The following is a 22,225-nucleotide window of genomic DNA, read 5'->3' on the forward strand; positions in this document are numbered from 1 at the left end:
CTTGGTTCAGTCAAACTTAAACCGAGTAATCCATAAAACATACAACATACATAACAACCCAAACAAGTTTAGAGCCTTACCCTTCACAAAAATTCGTTGACTACACCTTTAATTGGCTAGACAACAACTTCAACAACCTGAAAATTTTGCCCTAACATCCAAAATTCGACGAGTACCAACAAATTAGGGCCAAGACTTTAATGATTGCTCAAAATCCTCAAGAAAACCCAATAAAAAATAATTAGAACTTACCTAAATACAAGATTCCGAGGAAACAGTGGCAAAAAAAAATCGTGGGGCAAATCGGCAGCAGTGAACAAGCGACGCGTGGGTCTGTAAAGCTGGGTGGATAAGCTTTAATACGGTGAGTACCAACAAATCAGGGCCAAGAATTTAGTGATTGTTAATGAAAGAGCACACTTAGCCAATAGTGCCTAAAACTCATCGATTTTACCTAGAGGGATAGCTTTCACACTCGACCGTCGGGAACCTAACCACTCTTTTCTTGCGGGCTCTAACTAGACACGCCACTATTATAGGCAAGCTAGCTTTTGCCTTTTTTTTTTTTCCAAATGATATATGTTTACATTATTTTTGCAACTCCTCTTTTCTTTTTCTTTAATAACACACTAGATCATTATTTTCTCATTGTCAAATTTAGCTCCCAGGCACTAAAAGTTACTTCAAATCTAAAAGTGAGCCTTTCGAGGTGACAACGAAAATCCAAGAGGGATAACACGTTTCTAAGACTCTTAGGATTTATAAAGAAGAATTTTTCGACCTAGGTTCATTATGCATGGGTTTTCATGAAAATATTGTTTAAAAAATAGCTCAAAATCATGAAAGATTTTCTTTTCTTGAAAGCATAAACTAATGCAAACACCAAACAATCTTTCAGCACAGAGGTTCTTATTCCATTTGACAGCAATAAATGAAAAATATTCATATCATAAAAAGCCAAGCTCGGATGCTCAAGTCTAACCAGAGATCACATGTATAAAAGAATCAATTCAATCTTCAAAAAGAATTCAGCAACTGTGCTTCAACTATACCAAGTATACCAAGTATTTAAATATCCCTAAAAAAACGTATATGATATACACAAAATCAGAAAATAAGAAACATGCTTCGCGCCCACCACAAACTTTAAAAATATGCATTGTCCTTGATATATTGCAAAGTTAAAATTCATGTAAAAGGAAAAAGAGAAGAAGTTAGGGGAATAGAAAACTCCCCTGGATTTGGACACGAGCATGAATTTCAGGAAAGCTTCACGATGAAGAGCCAAAAATAAAACTTCCTATAAAGAGAGAGAATTATCAACATTCTTTCAGTTATTGCTTTTGTTTTTTTCTTTTATTGTTCAAAAATAAAAGAAAGAAATAGAAGAATTAAAGAAAAAAAATGAAAGCAGATAAATTTGATGCTTGGCTGCCTCTAGGAATCGCAAATTTTTATCGTTGTTTGCTCGACGTTGGGTGAGGATGAGCTTAAATGAATGAGGGTGAAGTCAAAACCAAGCTCGAGAGAGCAAGTTTACTTCCCGTTCATTGAAAATCTTGAGACAGTGCCCATTCACCTTGAATTCGTTTCCGGTCTTCAAGCTTCTAATTTCAATTGCACCATAGGGAAAAAGATTAATAACTTTAAATGGACCAAGCCACTTGGACTTAAGCTTACCTGGCATGAGTTGGATGCACAAATTGAAAAGCAACACCTTTTAACCGACCTTTAAGTCCTTCCTCATGAGATTCTTATCATGAATCAGTTTGGTTTTTTCCTTGTACTGTCTAGAGTTCTCATAGGCTTCAAATTTTAACTCTTTCAACTCTTGCAAATCTAGAAGCCTTTCTTCATTGGTTTGGGCTAAACTCATGTTGCATTGTTTCACCGACCAGTAGGCTTTATGCTCGATCTCTAGTCGATGAATGGCACGCCTTGCCATAGACAAGCTCGAAGGGCATCATCCAATGGGAGTTTTGTAAGCTGTCTTATACACACAAAGAGTATCATCGAGGCATGTGTTCTAATCTTTTCTTTTGGGGTTGATGATTTTTTCAAGGATGATCTTTACCTCTCGATTATATATCTCAACTTGGTCATTTTTCTACGGATGATAAGGAGAGGCAACTCGATGATGGACTCCATATTTCCTCAGAAGTGGGAACCTTGATCACTGATTATAGCGCATGGGATACCAAAACTTGGAAATATGTTAGCTTTCAAAAATCCTAATACAACAACAACATTGTTAGTTCTAGTGGGGATAACCTCAACCCACTTCGACAAATAATTGACGGCTAAAAAAATATACAAATATCCATAAGAAAAGGGAAAGGGCCCCATACAATCCATGCCCCATATGTCAAAAACCTCACAGACAATAATTGAGTTAAGTGTCATTTCATTCCTCCTAGAAAGAGACTCTGACCTCTGACATCTCTCACAAGATTTACACAATGCATAACAGTTAACAAATAAAGAGTTTTAGATCAAACCACTATCAAAGACCTTCCTAGTAGTTCTCTTAGGGCTAAAATGCCCACCACATGCCAGCTTATGACAGAATGTCAGCTCATGACGAGATGTTAACACTTTGTGGTCAGGTCTTATACAAACTCTTTGTATAGGACGCCCTCGCTCGCATGTCCCCAACACGAATGATCAGAATCAGACCATCTGTGACAAGTCACAACACTTGTGACCATTCCACAAAGCGGGCCGCATCCGTAGCGTTACCAGGATAAAGTTTCCCTCCTATATCCATATACTACAAACCATTTTGGTTATCATTCAAGACATGATCCACTTGTATGTCACCACATACATGCAGTCACATACAGATAACCAGGGATTTTATGCTTATTGGTTTGTGGTAAAGCAAATAAAACAAGTAACCAAGCAAAAATACAAGATGTGAAGTAAATATCATATATTAACAACACAAGTGTTCGTACAAACTGTTTACAAACTACAGGACACGAGACTTTAGGGCATTAACCCCAACACATCTTTTAAAATTTTTCTATTTATGCCCACGAATTTCCGCGAAAATAGGTGTCTTTTCCCAAAACTGAGTCAATCTGTCATCATTTATAAAATGTCAATTGTCATCTAAAGCCAAAATTATTGAAGTACGAAGAGTTTTTCACACAGAGAGAGTAAGTTAATTTTTTTTTTTTTACTTTAAAAAATCTAACTCATCAAATATGCAGACACACTGCAATTAAAGAAGATGAGGGAAATTGTAACTTCCCTCTCCACTCCCCTATAAAATGCAGGAGAGCTAACTTAATTTAATTTAATTTAAAAATATATATTTTAAATGACAAACTACTTAAAATATTTACAAATAATAGCAAAATATCACAGTCTATCTGTGATGGACCACGATAGACTACTATATATGTCTATCATGACACAGATTAGCACAGATAGTAGTCTTCACAAACTATCGCGATCTATCATAGATAGACAGTGAAATTTCGCTATATTTGTAAAAAAAAATTGATTCATTTTCCTATATTTGAAAACCTTAATTTAATGTAATTTAATCAATAAAATTAACTAATTAACTAAGTATTCGAATCATATTCAAATGAAAATTTCTCTCATAACCTATAGTTTTAGTATGAATCCAAATTATATTAATTTAATATTTGAATCTCATTCAAATATCAATACCCTCATATTATATAGTTTAAATTTGAATCTTATTCAAAAACAACTTTATAATATAAATTATATGTATACATTATATTAACTACATCATATACAATTAACATAAATTCCCTTAATCAATTTGAACATTGCAAATTATTTCAACATTAATGATCCTTGTTTTACCCATTGTGTGCTAGAAGGGGAACCTAATGAACCTTCAGTAATAAGCTACAATGATCCGAGATTAATTCATTAAACTCTTTAATTAAATTAATCGGTAGCCATTAACTATTATGAACTTCATTAAAGACCCATAGTTGCACTCTCATAAACTATACGATATTTTGTGTCGTTGATATAACAATTATAAGTAAGTCGATCCTTCACGAGTTGTTCGTAATTACAGTTGGGTCAAATTATTGTTTACCCATGTAATTACCTCTTGCTCCTTAAGTATCACTATCCTCTAATGACAATCTATTTATGGTTCAACCATAAACTAAGTCCCTTTCAGGTCAATGAGAGGGTGGGGCCCAATCTTTCAAGTCTGGAATTAGCACTTAAGCGAACAACTTATCCACTAAGCCTAGAGGCTAGAAGAAGTGAATTTCATCTTGTGTAGCTATGTTTCCTGATCTCCACTCAGTCTCGTCCCCAAAATGGTAGGCATATTGAGTCGGAAACTTGGGCTACTCTCACTCATACAAATCAAAGGATGATTCCTCATAGGCAGGAGCCTATAACTCACTCAATATTGAAATCGAGTTACATATGGTCATTATTTGAAATATTAATCTCTTCAGACAACGGTATTACAAAGAGAGATTATATATTTTGTGGTTCGATCTTATACAAACTCATTGTATAAGATACCCCTACTCGTATGTATTTACATGAACGATTTGGATCAAATCGATTGTAACATTTACAAAGTGGGTCATATTCATAGTGTTACCAAGATAAGATAAGGTACCAAACCCTATTTGTATATCATAGACCTTTTAGGTTATCACTTAAACATAATCCACTTGTATGTAAACCACATACTGTTCAAGTTACATTAAATAACCTTGGACCTTAATTTATTGGATTAAGTTATGCAAGTCTAAATGTCAAAGTAAATAACCCCTATAATTTATTTAAATAAATAGTTTGTTTACAAGTACAAACCACAAATTTATGGCACAAACCCCAACACAACTCAAAATTCATTAAAATATTTTTCTATAAGAATAATAAATTATATATTCTTGATTGTTACATGACCTAGGTAATTTGAAAAGTTCTCAAGTCTACAAATCTTCGATTTTTATAAAAAAAAAAAAATACTTTGGAACATCCTAACTTATCTTCATCTTTCAATTTTGTATTTAAAATGTCATCTACCTACTCAATTTAAAAATGTTGAATGTGAAGGAATCGATGAAGATTCAAAGCAAAAGCGGAGAATGGACCCAAATCCCAATTTTACAGAACGATACAAATTTACAAAATCATACAAAAACATTATGCACCAAAATAAAATTTTACAGCATACTAATTATGAATAAAGAAAAAGGAGAAGAACATACTAACCCTTGAAGATCAAATCTTCTCGTATGATTCCTCCTTTCCAAAAGGTCACGAACTCGAAACCCTAATTTGGCCACCACTATGAAAGCTTCCCCTGTATTCTCTAGGATTAGAATCCAAGGAGTTGTGGACTCTTGATATTATGGAAGAGAGGGATAGAGTTTGTGAGAGGAAGAGGGGAAGTACAGAGAACTAATTTCTCAGAGAATTTTTCTGTGAGTCTCTATAAAACTCAAGAAGAGGATGATTGTTACAACCTTCTGCACAACTCCCCACTTTCACATTCCAATTCATATAATTAATATTTGAATCATACTCAAATATTTATTTTCTCTCAAATAAACTTTATATTATGATGTATCAAATACATTATAGCAATTATATCATATATAATTAAATTAAATTAATTATATCACATATAATCAATTCCCTGAATTAATTTGAACAATTCAAATTAATCCAAAATCGATTCTCATTTAATCCCTATTGAGCTACAAAAGGAACCTCATGGATCTGTAGCTTGAAGTTCCAATGGTATTTGAATAATTAATTAAACACCTTTAATTATATCATTCAACATCCATTAACTATCGAGCACTCCACTAAAGATCGAGAGCTGCACTCTTCGCACTATATATATATTTCTATGTTTATTAGATATAATCAATCAACAGTGCGATGATACTTCACAAATTGATCGTAAGTACAGCTAGGCCAAAATTACCGTTTTGCCCCTATAGTTATATCTAACTCCTTAAGTACCACTGATCCCTCTAATGAACAATAAATCATAGTCCAACTATGACCAAACCCACCTCGGGCCAGAAGTGGGTGTGGCACCACATTGTTCAAGCCTTGAAATCAGCCCTTAAAGGAGCCATTTATTTACTTACCCCGAGATTGGGGAATGAGTGAATTCTGTCTTGTGTAATTGTGTTCCCAACTCTCCAATCAAACGAATCCCTAAAATGGTAAACTTATTGAGTTGGCTATCTGGCCACTCTCACCCATACAAATCAAAGGACCGCCTTCATAGGCAGGAGTTCACAACTCATTCAGAATCCAAGTTATGTCACTTATGGTCATTTGATGAAATGTAAGTCTCTATTATGAACGCGTTATATAATAAGACTAGTTATTTCGTTGTTCGATCTTATACAAACTCCTTTATATATAATACCCTCACTCACATGTCTCCACATGAATAATCAGTGTCATATTATTTGAAGTAATTTACTACAATTGTAACACCTACAAAGCGGGTCGTACTCGTAGTTTCACCAGGATAAGGTATCCAACCTTATCCATCTACAACAAACTATTTAGGTTATCACTTAAACATGATCCACTTGTATGTCTCTACATACATGTTTAAGCTACAAAAGATAATCTTGGATGTTAGTTTATTGATTTGTGGGTTTAATGCTACTAAATGTCAAATAAAACATCTCATATTTTATTAAATAAATAAAATGATTTTACAATACAATTACAAACTATAGAACTCTAAGAGATTTTGAGCACCAACCCCAACAATGAATATGCTAACAATTTAGTAGACACATAGAAAGTCCATATAACTATTAGACATTTTAAAAAAAAATGAAACATAACTTATTAAGCACAAAATTTTAGGCCTCGTTTGATAACATTTTCATTTTTCGTTTCTCATTTCTCATTTCTTGTTTTTTAAGAACTAGAAATAGAAATATGTTTGATAACTGTTTTTGTTTCTTGTTTCATGAAAAAAAAAAATAAACAAAATAAAAAACTAATTTGATAACTATTTTTTATTTCTCGTTTCTTGTATTTTTTTTCCTTACCTTCCTCTTATTTTATAGATTAAATATAATTTACTTATGTAACAAAAAAATATATAACGTGCATTAAAATATAAAAAAATAATTACAAAACATTTACATTATCTAATACAAATAAGTTTCAATGCGAAATTAACAACAATAATACAGTTATTGTTTTTATCTTTCAAATGTTGCTCAAATTTGATAGGCAATATTATTTTCACTCGAGTCATTCGTCTTAAATGATGTCGAGTCAAATCCAACTAATTATATTATTATGTAAACATCATGGTCGTAAAATATTAAATCTAAGCTAAATGGATGTGTCTTAGTCGGTAAAATTTCTATATTATAAAATTTTAAAAATATTAGAATTAAAATAATATACCAACATGTATATTGCAAAATTTAATACTCAAAATTTGAAATATGTAAAAATGAATATATATATTGAAAATTAAAATAATATATAAATCTAAATATTGGAAAATTTTAAAATTCAAAATTAAAATAATTATGCTATAATAGGAAAATTATTTTAGATAAAAAAAAATTTCTAGAAATGTTCACAAATAATAGTAAAATATAACAGTTTTACCTACGATAGACTGCGATGGACTATGATAAACTACTCTTTGTGTCTATCATGACACATTTAGACACAGATAGTAGTCTAACACGGTCTATCGCGGTCTATCACAGATAAAAATGAAAATTTGCTATATTTGTAAGTATTTTTGTTTGTTTTCCTATATTTGAAAACATCCCCTAATTTAATTTAATTTAATTAGTAAAATTAATTATCTAACTGATTTAATTAATTAAGCATTTTAATCATATTGAAATACACATTTCTCTTCTAATCTATAGTTTTAATATGAATCTCATCCATATTTATTATAACTTATAATTTTGATATTAATTTAATATTTGAATCTCATTCAAGTAATAATACTATCATATTATATAATCTAAATTTGAGTCTCTTTAAGAAAAAATAACTTTATATTTTAAAGTATCTCTATAAATTATATTAATTATATCAAATCATATACATTATATTAAGTATATATATACAATTATATATACCTCTTGGTTGGGTAGATATGTACATAGTTGGATACTTTTATTTTATTCTATTTTTGGTTTTATATTTATTTCCATCTTTTTTAATTTTTATTTATTTTCTTTATTGATTTTGCTATTTACAAAAATAATTCCGATATATATATCAAAAGAATTATCAATCACGCACCATAATTAATTAATTTTGAATATATTTGTTGTATATGTGGGCAGGATTTGACACTGGCTAAGGCCTTACTGAGGCCTCATCCTCTGCTTGGAAACAATAATTATGCAAATTTTGTGTTCACAAGACAAAGATATGGACTTGTGAAAAGAGCAATTACTTACAAATAATGCAAATAAAATTGATGTCATATAAACTATTGTCGTTAAGAAATCATTAAACTTAACAAAGCAAGTTTAAGATGATAAAAGATCAAATAGTAATCAAGTAGGACTGTAAAAATATGAATGAATAAAGGACATTCAAAATCCTAATCCAAAATTTTTAAATTGTATGTTTTTCGTCTCTAAAATTTTAAAAATATGTTTAAAAGCTCCCTCATACAATTTTTTGCAATTATTTTAACTTATTCTATAACATCATAAATTAGAAAATTAATTTTAAAAATTTATCTCTTCTTTCTGAAATTTTCTTTAAAAATATTTTTCCAATTTAAGTATCATATATATGATTATTTCCAAGAATTTAAAATCTATTCTTAAAAACTCAACGATTAAAAAAATACATCTTTAAAATTTAGAGACCAAATACACATATTCTTCAAAATTTGGAAACTAAAAGAATTTCGTTGATATTTTATGTCAATTGAATTATACTCATGTGAGTAATAATGATCTTATATTCAAATAAATTGATTTGGTTGAAAATTCAAGTCCATTTAATTTTCTTTAAAAAAAAGAAGAAGAAGAAACTCCTTTGGTATCTAATAATCTACAATTAAAAAGTCGTTTGATAATCAATTATACTTTCTATTTTTATTTTTAAAAAACGTTTTTAAAATTATGAGTAAATTTAAGGGAAAAAAAAAGTAGTTTTCGAAAACAGATTTTTGTTTTTCAAAAACTTATTTATCTTCTAACGCTCATATTTTCCCTATTTGATATCTTTCTAATAATTCTTTCCAACTTTTTCTCTCTCTAACCTTTCTCATTTATGTCACTCTTTTTACATTAATAAAGTTTCTCTCTCTCATTTTCCATCGCTTTTATTTATTTATTTATTTTGACAAAATTTACTTTTTGGTCTTTGAAATTTGAGATAAGCATCTATTTTATCTTTAATTTCAAAAAATAATATAAAATTTATGAAAATTTTTACCTCATTTAAAATGTGACAACAAAACATGTTACATCATTTTTTCGTTAGTCAACTAACAGTCAAATTAACTCAGCAACCATTGAAAAGTATTTTCAAAACCTCAACACGACTAAAGTAATCTTTTAAAATTTCAGAGACCAAATAGCTACTAACCGATGTAGATGTGTTTTGGTCTAATTTTTTTTTCTCTCTCTCTAAGGTACAAAAATTATATATTTTCCTAAATTATTGTCTCTCTAACTTGTTTATTTCTAACTTTTATCTATCTAGTAAACAAATCTCTTCTCTCTAAATTTTCTCTCACTATCAATTTTTTTTTATTTTTCTCATTCTGACCTATTTATCTAACGTATCATTTACTCCTAACTTGTCTCTCTCTAAAATTTCTCTGTTTTTAACTTTATTTCCCTAAAATTTATCTCTTTCCCTCAAACATTTTATTTGTTTCTCTAACTAAAATTTTTATATTTTTATGAAGTTCACTAATATTTTCTTTCAAAAACACGAATGTATCTAATATATATTCTTTCATGTCTCTAAATTTACAAATGTTTTATTTCTCTCTAAAACATTTATATATATGTCTCTAAATTTATATTTACATATCTTTACACATTTTTCTCTCTCTAAAACTTTAAAAAAACAAAAAAAATTAAAGACAAGAAAAACCAAACATCAGAAAATGAAATTAAATAGTTAAATAGTTATCAAAAGAAATTTATTAAGCCTGAAGGGTAAGAAAAGAGTTTACATCCTTCTTAACAAACAGAGGGAAAATCTGAATCCTAAAAACCATATAGGACTTTGTCTCTAACATGTTTGCAATACAATCCGCAAGCTCATTACAATTCCTACTAATATGTGCGAAAGATACATCATGAAAACTTTCGAGCTCCCTCAAAAATAATTTTGTTCATCTTTTTGATCAAATTGATGGCTTGCAAGCAGATTCTAAGGTTACTTTGCTATTAGGTAATGTATGTGAGGCCTAATCTTTAATTAGTTTATTGAACCCCTATTACACGACAGAGTTTAAAGAGCTTAAATTAATTTTGCAAGTTGCAATTAATCTTTTGCTTATTTATTGAGCAATAAAAGAATTCAATAAACTTTTACCATATCCGGAATTATCTCAACCATTGCATAGATTCTCATATTCTAGTAGTTGTTGCAACAAAATCAACACAACAATTAGAATAAAAGCTTTGGTCCAAAAGAAAAAGATTGAAAGAATTATGCCTTAAGAAAACCCTATCCCTATCTAAACGCCTATTCAATTCAATATTCATTCACAGAACCAATAACTACATACCATTTTAAATCACCATTACATCATACCCAACTATAATACTTCTTTTGTTACAACTTCTTATGGATCCAAAAATAAATATTTGCATAGTTATTAATTTAACTATCCAACTCATTTTTCATAGATTACAATGGTATGATATTCTCCACTTTACGTATAAAGTCCTTGTGAGTTTGTTTTTTTGTTTTACCTAAAATGTCTCATACCATTTAAGAGAATTGTATTTCCTTATAAACTCGTGATTTTTCCTTTATCTAAGCTAACGTGGAGTTGTGGTCACATACCCAACAATGAGGATAAGTAAGTTAATAAATATATTCTCACCAAAATTTGCGTTGAATTAAATAAATAAAATTTAGTTTAGTGCATTCCCTTTCAAGTACCAAACTCTTCATGACTTAAACCCTAATCTCCAAAGCTGTTAAGACTTAATTGTCCCCTTTTTAACAACCATTTACAACTCTAAGCAACAATCTAACTCCTTAAATCACATTAATTAAAGTATTAAAAAAATCATCCACACCCTTGGATCATGGATTAATCAGAGTTTTGACCGCGGTGATTTACCAATCATTTTCATCTTATCGTTAAATTTTATTTATATTCAAAAGCTTTCATCAACTCAAAATCACTTTATTCTTTTGTGGACTCTCATTTGCTTCATTTTCAATTGCATCATAAGTCAATCAGCTTCCTTGGGTAAGTATTGATGAGGATTTTGATGAATTGAGAGGACATTGTTCCTTTCATTTTATAATTTGAAATGATAGATTAAATTTAGGATAAATTTGATCAACTTTAATTAGTTCCTATCATTTTAGATTAGGTTAAGTTCGAATAACCCATTATTTGTAAGGTTAATCTGTACTTTATAGATGAAATTTTTTAGAATGTATAATGTAGAATCAGTTGAGATTTGAGTAAGAAAATCTAGTTAATTCTATTGATCATTCTAATTGATTTTATTGATTTGAATATATCTCAATATTTATTTTTCACAATCTTATTATTATTAGTTTGATGTTTACATTTTGGCATTTTGTTACTATATATTTTAATAAACTATTGCACCATAGAAAGTAAGAAACTATAAAACAAAATTGTCACAACGAAATAGGTATTGGTAACGAAGAAATCTGTGGTTTAAATTCCTCCAATCCAATTACATCCAAAACAAAATTCGAACAAAATTTTATTTGGACTCAAATTTATGACCTCATTGATTGGGATATAATCACTCAATTAGTTAAACTATGCTTATTTAATTTTTGTTTAAAAAGAAATAATACATGTGACAATTGAACTATGTTCATTTTGATAAAACTATGTTAAACTTAAACTTAATTAGATGAGAATGCACATAATTTAAAATGAAATTCAAATAACTATAGATCGACTAACGTAAAATTTGTACTATCGACTATAAAGTCAAATGTTTGATTTCCTTTCCTCACATATTATTTATTAAAAAATAATTTAAAAAACACTATATTCTCAAAAATAAAAAAGGAAAACTTGTAACACAAACACAGCTAAGAATGGACAAAAAGAAATCCCTCGGTTACGAGATTGGACAATCTTCAGTATTAAATTTTCTAAATTACTTTTTAAGTTTTATTCAAATATAACATAAAATAACTCACACAAAGCTGGTGATTTTATATAGAAATATTCCTAAGTTATATATATTTTATGAACCTGAATGATATTTCAATCAGAGATATGTTTCAATTAAATTAGATAGGTTAATTGAAGATTTGAATCCAACAAACTTATAGATTATATGATTTATGCTCTAAAATTTATATTTTATTATTATTGAACTTCATTTTCTTGTTCAAAATTATATCAGTATTCTTATTTTAAAGAAAAAAGTACAATGTGTGTTCAGACTTCATATCACAATAATAGAAGAAAAATTAATTGCAAATTAGTTAAAAAAAAACATATAAAAGTTGGATTCTTTCAGAGATAGAGATTAAATGACCTGCCTGTCACCCACAGCTAGTCACCATCCAATGGAATCTGCCTGCTTGTCAAGGTTCCCTGCCCTTGATAAATAAAAATTACTATTCCCAAAGTGAAATTAATAGTTTTATTTTAGCGCATACAAAAAATAGAAGATTTTAATTAATGGTTTTTTATATTGTTCGACTCAATAGTCATAGCAGATCTATCTTTTTACATAACTATCGAAGAGAATGAAGATAGGAATTTAAGCCACGTTTATCCGATCTAATATTAATAAATCAATGATAATTTAAAAAGTAAATCTTATTTGATTATATTTAGTGTTATTTGATACATGGCCTTACATCCAAATCTATAAATAAAAATACAAATCAATTGACGAGCGGCAGATGATGAATTTGATTGTGTCCAAAAGTTATTACCGTTATTGCTACAATTTATAGTTATGATTATAGTTACCATTATTGTTACTGTTTCAGAGAAAAACATATTTATTGTTACCATTATCATTAGTGTTACCATTACGGTTTGGCCTTCAAAGATAAAAGTAACCATAATGGTAATAGTAAATTTGAAAAAAATGATAATTTTAGGTACATGCGATCAAAGGTAATCCAATCACATTTGCGATTGTTGTCCATTACGATTGGTCTATAAATGAAATTTCGTTTAAATTACACAAATTTTCATTATGAATTAGTAAACGTGGCCTTAATGTGATTTTTTAAAATTGCAAATGACATAGTTGCCCATTCAACTATATTTACATTATTAAACTATAATATTTTAGTGTCTATATTTTTAATTGTTCAATTTTAGTCCATGTACTTTTAATAAATATTAAATTTACTTCTTTAAAGTTAATTTTTACTTAAATTTATTAAGTATTAATTTTAATTTCAATGCAAACAAATATAATCTGTAACTTTGTTTTCAAAATTTATATTAAAAATACTAATATATAAGTTTAAAAAATTGAAAAACAAAAAACAAAAATAGAGTAAGATTAGAACTAAAATTAAGATTTATTAAATAGAAATATAAGTATTAAAATTGAATAAAACTTTCAAATTATAGAAACCGAAAATAATATTCTAAGTTTCCAATAAATAGATATTTGTTTCTTCTCTTGGATGCTTTCTTGAAATGTCGGCAAAAAATATATTTCCAGCTTAGCTGTCATCGGAAAACAATCTAAGTGACTGGTTGACGTGGCAAACTTTTATTGGATGTGGGAACTTTCCAGTCAGCTTCCCCGGAAGTCTGACCAACACGACAGTTCTCCGGCAGTATAAAACCCTCCACTTCCATTCCAATCAACAACTTACACTCTGTTTTTTGTCGGCACAAAAATCCACTCCACTCCCTCCCATTTCACTCATCACATTATTCATTTTTTCCCTCTTCTTAAACCAACAAATCCCACTTTCAAAATTCCTCCCAAACGAAAAAAGAAAAAACCGCCATCGCCGCCGTCCGTGGAGGCCGGAAAATGATGAAGAGAAGGTCCAATCACAATCACAATGTGCTATATGGTAAAGCCACCGACACCTCCTCCTCAACCACGTCGTCTTGTTCTTCTTCCTCCACCCCCGCTGGCGATGAGCCAGTGGAATGGGAAATGAGGCCCGGCGGAATGCTGGTTCAGAAGCGGACAGATGTATCAGAGTCTCCGGCGCCGGTTCTCCTTCTTCGAGTCGCATTTGGGGCCGTCCGATTAGAGATCTCCATCAGCTCCAAAGCCACATTCGGTAAATCAAAGTTCAAAAAAAAAATGTGGTTTATGATTATTTTGGTAAAAAGAAAAAATCTTGCTTTAAATTAACACGAAATAACAAGTGGGGTCGAACAAAGATGGGTAAATTTGGTTGTTTTTGGGTACAGGGGAGCTGAAGAGGGTGTTGACGGCGGAGACAGGGCTGGAGGTGGCGGCACAGAAGGTGATATACAGAGGAAGAGAAAGGGAAAACGGGGAGTATTTGGAGGGATGTGGAGTGAAAAACAGATCGAAAATGGAGTTGGTTGAGGATCCGGCCAGCATTGAAAGAAGATACATTGAGACCAAAAGAAACGCTAAAATACAGACCGCACATCGCGCCATTTCCGACGTCTCCATGGACATTGATAAGCTCGCCGATCAGGTCAGTCCCACTTTTCTTTTCTTCCCACAATTATAAATCTTTACTTAGAGTAGAAATCCACCCGTCGTATGGAAATTAGAAACTCAGTATACCAAGAAGTAGAGTTGTTTAACCTATAGTGTATTGAGTTTTTCTTTTCTTTTCTTTTCTTTTTTTTTTTTTTTTTGATAAAAATCAATTCATTGATTCAAATGCAAAAGCCCAATTTCATCCTTACCTCTTAATTAGGGGTGTTTAAATAACTCGACAACCCGAACAATTCAAATTACTCAACCCAAAACATAAAGGTTGGGTTTGGTTAATTTTGTTTTTGGGTTGGTTAGAGTTAAACTTTTTTTATTTTTGTTGGATTCGAATTGGGTTGTGAGTTGACTAAAAAAATTTGGGTTTATCCAATCTAACTCAAATTTTATATATATTTCTCTTAGTTTAAATTTGATTATTAATTTTTGAATCTTAAATATTTTTCTTTTAAAATTGTTATGATATTTGTCTTTATTTAAAGTCTGCAATAAATATCTTAGATATTTGGTATTTAACATTTGAATTTTATGAGATTTTAGTTATTAGTTATGTGTTATATATAAATTTATATATTTTTTATTAAAAAAAAAATCAGTTATAACCGACAACCCAACCCAACCCAACTCGAATTTTAAGGGTTGGGTTAATTCATGGTGGGTTGAATTGGGTTAAAGATTTTATTTGGGTTCTTTAGGTTATCAAACCAATCAACCTGAATTTTCGGATTAGTCCAAAAAATACCCTCAACCCATGTACACCACTACTTCCAACAAGACGGTCAAACCAAGATGGAAAGAAATGTGTCCATCTACAAGAAACCAGCGTGTTAGGCTACCCTATTACAACATCTAGAGGCAAATATGAATCTTTAAAATTGATTTTTTTAGTCGTGAGCTTTATAAACTATTTGGACTAAATAAGGGTGGACTGTAGAGTTAGTAACACCACTCTCTGAACTCCTACTCCTTGGGCGCTCAATTTTGGTTAAATTTAGTGTTAGTTTATATATAATTCCTACTTCATTTTAACTTTAATGGGTTTTATATAAAATTTATTTATGGGGGAATAAATCAAATTTTAAAATAAAATATATTTTATATACTAAATCATTTGAACAATATTCAAAGTAAACCTTTTCAGAGTTAATTTGGTCTTACTTTTAAAAGTTTTTATCTTTATTATTGACCATGCTATTCGAACTACTAAATATTTTGGTTGCAACTTTAAAGTGAGATAAATTGAGAACTTCCTTTTTTACTATTAAAATTATTTTTAAAAATAATCTAAACTTTAGGCTTGTCAAACTCTAATTTATACTATTTGAATATCTATTATATAATAGAATGAATGTTGTTAAAGTATTGATATAATTAAATTTACCCTAATTTAATAATCAAAGCTTTAGATTCATCGATAAAATCAACAAATATGGATTCATTTCAAACATTGATAATAGTTTGTCATGGTATGTTTTTGTTACCTCATCTCACTAAGCAACATAAATGTTAGGTTAGCTAATTAAATGATGGAGACCATAATTATGAAAGGAAAAAAGTTAGGGGAAAAAGACCTTGGGACCTTGTAAACATATAAATGAAAAGGATATGAAAAACTAAAGCATGGGTTCAATCAAACAATAGTGGCCATATAGCTATAGTTATAATGTCAACTGTGATGAAACAGTTGACTCATGAAATTAGTTGAAATAATATGATAACGAATTGAATTGTGAACAGGTTTCTGTTATGGAAGAATCAATCTCAAATGGAATCAAGGTTCCTGACATTCAAATCACCACACTGATTGAGATGTTGATGATGCAAGCCGTCAAGCTTGACAACATTGTTGCTGAAGGAGATGCTTCTACTCAGAAAATTTTGCAGGTAAACTCTCTCTCTTTCCCGAATCCAACGTCCAGAGTCCGCCTTGTTCTATAGGAATGAAAAGGGATTATTACCAACCCCGAGTTGTCATAAAATGATGCCTACCATTAACTTAACCCAATCATTCAACCGAACGATGTTTCACCAATCTCACATATGACCAATCTTTTAACCCTTTTGGTGCCTCTGCAATCTGTATTATCTGATATTTTCTTTGATCATAAACTGATTTTTTCCTCTATTTGTGGACGTATGTTAACACATCATTAGTAAACCACGTAAATCTCTGTATCAATCTTTATTGTTTATGTGTTCTTGTTTTCTTTATTCGTTGATTTCATAACACATGTATTTTTTTATTTTTTATTTTTTTTTTTTTTTTTGTTCTATGATTGTAGGGGAAGAGAGTGCAGAAATGTGTTGAAATACTTGATGTGTTGAAGGTTACAAATGCAAGAGTGAAAGTTGCAAAGCCTGTCATTGTTACAACCAAATGGGAGACTTTTGATCCTCATCCTTCCACCAACAATCACTGGACCTCTCTCATTGATCTTTAATACTTTTTTCCTCTCTCATTCTCATCATATTTGTATGTAAAAATAGCTTGGAGGACAAAATTGAGCTACTCTTCTTTTCATGCCATTATACTTCCTTTGGAGTTCTTTCTACTCTGATATAATTGGTTTCCAAAATTACATGAACCATGATGTCTTCTTTCGAGTTTTTGGCATGTAACGTGACAATGTTTGGTTTGTCGTCGAATCACTTTGAAATTGGTTGTGGTGTTTTTGTAAGATAGAAGAAAAAGTGAATGAAGGGAAGTAGTTTAATTAGAAGTTCCTGCTGAATTATTGAATAGTACAAGGTTCAAACAGTACATTAAAACTAGAGCAACTGAGCTAGTACATTTGAACAGTACATGATCACAACAAAACAAGGTGTCAATGTACCATCACTAATCAATTACTTCTATTTTCTCAACTCTCAAGGCCATCCGCATTGTTGTTCCAAACAAAAAAGTAGGTTTGGACTAGGAATTATTATGGCTGCGAGCTGATGTTTCTATAATAATCTCAAGCAGGAAGTAGTCACTTGTCGGCATTGATACGGTCAGGTTTATATTCAACGGGGTGCTTCTTGATCTTGACATGTTTGGATATCTCAAAGTCGAAGCATTTGAACATCTGCTCCAATGCAGAGATCTCATGTTCAATGTCAATCTGTTTTTCATCATCTGTTTGAGTGATCATCATTTCTTTGAAGCTATGAATCCTATTGAGTCCAGCTCGTACTTGGAGTCCCATTTCTTCCATTCTTGCATTAGCCCCATTCCTTTTCTCTTGATATTCTTTTAGCTTCCGTTTCAAGGATCGGTACGCGTCGAGCGACTTGAGAAGTTGTTCTGTCAACACTTTGTTTCTCTTTTGGAGGGCTTCAATGTTGCCTTGTGCATCAGGTACATTGTTTTTCTTCACTCTATGTTCTGCAACACAAGCTTGAACTTTGCACATCAGCATTTCATTTTGTGCTTTGAGATCATTGACATGTTCTTCCATTCCATGCAATTGTTGAACTGTCCTCGCTAATTCCTTGGCGATGATCTCCTTCTCCTTTCCGATGCTCGAACATATGCTTTCGAGGCTTTTCCGTGCAGCCACACTTGCATTCAGCTCTCTCCTCAACCTCTCCTTCTCATCGGTTATTATCGGTTCATTCGTAGTCTTTTTGTCCTTTGGAAGGTTTCGCCTAAGATCCGTATTGCATCTTCTAAGCTCAGCTTCCATTCTCTTACCAGTAGATTGAGATTTTTGGATTTGGGATTTCACTTCATCAAGTATAAGCATCATTTCAGATATCCTTTGATCTTTGCTTCCATTATTTCCTTTCATGGAAGCCTCTTTGTACTCATGGATTAATTTCAATAAAAGCCTCACATTGGTAGATACTCCTAGACATTCAAACAATGCCAATCAAAAAACCACGTTCCCAAAAACACAAAAAAGGAAATCGAGAAAGAAGAAATCGACAACGACGTACCGACAAAGTTTTGATCGACATGTTGCCGTGGACTTATCAAGGCATTTGCTAATTCAGGAGAAGACAAAGCTCGAACGCGGTTGGGGTCGGCAGATTCCATGAGGAAAAGAATTCGCAAGCAAAAACAGGTAATTAGCCAAATGAAAAGAGTTTTTATATGGGAAAGATGCAAAGAAACATCAAATGCCTATGAAAAACAGAACAAACAAAAGAATGATAGAGGAAATAGAAATGTTGAGAATTATTGCAAATATTTGGGGAAAAAGAAAGAAAAGATTCAAAAACTAGAAATAGTTGAAGAAAAAGAGAGACTGGTTTTTGGCTCAATCTCTCCTTTCCCTCTTCTTCTTTGTGTTTGCAAAAACTACTTTTCTTATGTTTGTTAATGTTTGATTTCAACAAATATTCTACGTTTTGTTGGTGCAACCATGTCTGAAAATGGTCGGTTTTGGCTGTGATGCTGCGCAATTATTGGCCATCCATTGACTTTTTCATTGGTCTTCACTATTTTTTCTTCTTTTTTTAATTTCGAATTTCATTTTTTGGTGGTCTTTTTCCCTATTTAATTGGATTCTTTTATTGTGACTATGTCATTTTTTATTATTTTTAAACATCCTCTATGCTATCAACTTTCTTAACCTTTATTTTCGTCTGTAAACCCATAAATAAAAAACAAAAACATCAAGGTACATGTTTAGTTGCTCCTTAACTTTCAACCTTTTGTTATATTCTTAAATTTTCAATTTTTGTTCAGATGTATTATAGGTATTTAAATCTTCAAAATAAAAACATAAAAACAGCTCATAAAAATTTAGAAAATGTGATATTAGTTGTAAATATTTTTATTTATTTTTCTATATTTGAAAATAGCTCAAGATAAAAACATATTTTTTTTGTCCTCATCTTTTTCTTCTAATTAATTGTTTAAACAAATAAATGTCTTGACTTTAAATATTTATATTAATCGGCTTCTTCAATAGACTTGGGCCTTCACTTTTTGGGATTGGATTGAGCTAGGTTGACCCAATAATGAGGGTGATTATTAATATACAGACTTATAACTAAAACATATAATGACTCATTAAACTAAATACATTAACTGGTAACTAACTCACTCCTTTTCACTCCTACATCCAAGACTAATGAGTTGTTTTAACATTCTACCACTTTCGTATTCATTTGATTATTCACATTGTGAATGTTGACCTATCTTCTCTACTTTTTGTGGATGATTTTTAAAACCAAGCAAACTTTAGAAAGTAATTTTTAATATATTGTTTCTATTTTCCAAATTTGATTGAGAATTGAAATATTTTTTAAATAAAATGAAAATCTATATCGTCTGAGTCTAGAATTCAAAACCTAATGGCCTTGGCATTTTCCTAACAACCTCACCTTACCGTACTATCTAATTGTCTTAAACAACTTTTGAGAGTGAAGATCATATCTCTACATAACAACGAAAGTTCTTTCAATATGTTTTGTCTTTACTTACATTCTTCCTAGAAAATTTCCTCAAAAGGTCACTCAACATAAGATTGACTCAAATTTAGAGATGTTCATTTACCCCACAAAATCATGACTCATTCCAAAAGAGGTGGGGAATCTCCCATCGGGAAATGGGGAGGGAGCGGGGAGAAGTTTCTCCTCATTGACTAAACAAGGATGGGGATCGGATTACATTCCTCGTCCCCAACCCCGCCTCGATTTTTCATCATGCTTGATGGAAAAAAAATATGCATATATATTATTTTCATATAATGAAATATATATAAAATCTCACTATGAGTTTATATGAGTTTAAACTCACTCATGATATTTGTAAGTCAAATGTCATGAGTTTATTTATATACGCATTCATTTATAATACTTTAACATCTTCAACAGTTAGATTTTTTCTAATTTTCATATCAATGTTATTATACTTCCATACATTCATTTTTAATATTTAAGACTTTATTACTTTTAAGATCATAAGTGTTATAATGTTTGAGTTGAATGGTTGGACTTGTAGTATTTAAATTTTAATTTGTAAAAGTTATGAGATTAAATATTTAAATTATATCTTTACATATAAAATATTATTATTTTTATTAAAAAATTTATAGTATTTTTTAATTAAAAAATATATTGAAAATGATTCATTTAATATATAAAATTTTATCAAGGTTGAGAATAAAATAAAAAAATTTAAAAATGAATAAGTTTTTTTAAAAAAAAAAACAAACAAACAAGGATTTTTTTCTCACGAAGAATCTCCGTCCCTGCCCTACCCCAGGGACATCTCTACTTAAGTTGTCAAGTATGTTTAACTTTGAAGTTTGAAATTTCTATGATTGAGTCAAAAAAAAATGTGCAATTTATTGGTATAAGTATAATTATCAACTCATTTAAGTTTATATGTGTACCTACTTACATAGCTTCATGATTTCTTTGTCATTTGGATGTGGATTGATCATTCATGTACTTCTCTAATCAGGTGTCACAAAAGCAAGAAACAAACATAAATTTTAATAACAGAAGATTAAAATTGAAATAGTTATCAAATAAGGCTAAAATAAACCATGATGCATATTTCCATTTTTAATGATTTTTGCATTGTTCTGCCTTTCTTAAGCTTCATGATCGTGCTTTCTTTTTTAATGATATGACAACAACTCACAAAATTTTATTATAGGTAAAGTTCATAATGTTCAAATAGGTTCACCCAACTCAATTTTTAAGGTTTTAGACTAAGAATATAATAAATTTGAAATTTTAGAAATGGTTAATTGAATATCACCCAAAGATTTGTATGATAATGAAAATAAGTAAATTGGGTATTGTTTTATTAAAATGATAGAGGAATCCACATTAAAAAGATACAGAAACTTCATATTTTTATATAAGATATATGGGTTACTTTTCTTATTATCAATTAGTTTTGAGATAAAAAATATATATTTATCTAATCGAAATCTTTGTAATGTTTATTGTGGAAGACGTCTCACAAGAACATTAAATAGATAATTTTGGACCTAAAGAGCAAATCTAAAAAGGAAAAGTAGTGCAAAAGGGCAAAATCAAAGCAGGAACAACCCAATACTGTGTTTGATATTACTAAAAAAACATAGATACGTGTAACATAGTAATATCGATGAAGTTTTCTAAAATCAAAATAAAGCTCTATACAACATAAAATAAATTGATCTATAGACCAAAACATGAAAATTAAAAAGAATCAAGTTGTGTATAGATGCGTATCGATAGACAACAATATATAGATGCAAATATTGGTTTTCTTTAATTAGTATTTCTAACAATTTAACATTGATGCGACTCTTATAAAAATATATTGATTTAACTATAAGATCATTGTTTCGAAAATATGAAAACCTCCAATTTTTTCTCGCAAAAACCGTGCCTCCATCATT

General features: G+C 30.1%; 2 protein-coding genes across 2 annotated transcripts; one reads left to right on the forward strand and one right to left on the reverse strand.

Moving 5' to 3' along the window:
* The first annotated feature begins 14,050 nt into the window (after nucleotides 1-14,050).
* Nucleotides 14,051-17,477, forward strand: LOC120083864 (BAG family molecular chaperone regulator 3-like). The gene is made up of 4 exons (XM_039039764.1): nucleotides 14,051-14,478; nucleotides 14,612-14,868; nucleotides 16,629-16,775; nucleotides 17,174-17,477. Exons 1-4 carry the CDS (start codon nucleotides 14,220-14,222, stop codon nucleotides 17,330-17,332), a joined length of 822 nt encoding a protein of 273 aa, XP_038895692.1. The 5' UTR covers nucleotides 14,051-14,219; the 3' UTR covers nucleotides 17,333-17,477.
* Nucleotides 17,478-17,748: 271 nt separating this feature from the next.
* Nucleotides 17,749-19,470, reverse strand: LOC120083863 (paramyosin). Its single transcript, XM_039039763.1, has 2 exons — nucleotides 18,813-19,470; nucleotides 17,749-18,723 (listed from the first exon to the last, which is right to left on the reverse strand). The coding sequence occupies exons 1-2, from the start codon at nucleotides 18,910-18,912 to the stop codon at nucleotides 17,864-17,866; spliced, it is 960 nt and encodes a 319-aa protein (XP_038895691.1). The 5' UTR covers nucleotides 18,913-19,470; the 3' UTR covers nucleotides 17,749-17,863.
* Nucleotides 19,471-22,225: the final 2,755 nt, after the last annotated feature.

The sequence above is a fragment of the Benincasa hispida genome, chromosome 8 (genome assembly GCF_009727055.1).
Source record: "Benincasa hispida cultivar B227 chromosome 8, ASM972705v1, whole genome shotgun sequence".
NCBI classification, from domain to species: domain Eukaryota; kingdom Viridiplantae; phylum Streptophyta; class Magnoliopsida; order Cucurbitales; family Cucurbitaceae; genus Benincasa; species Benincasa hispida.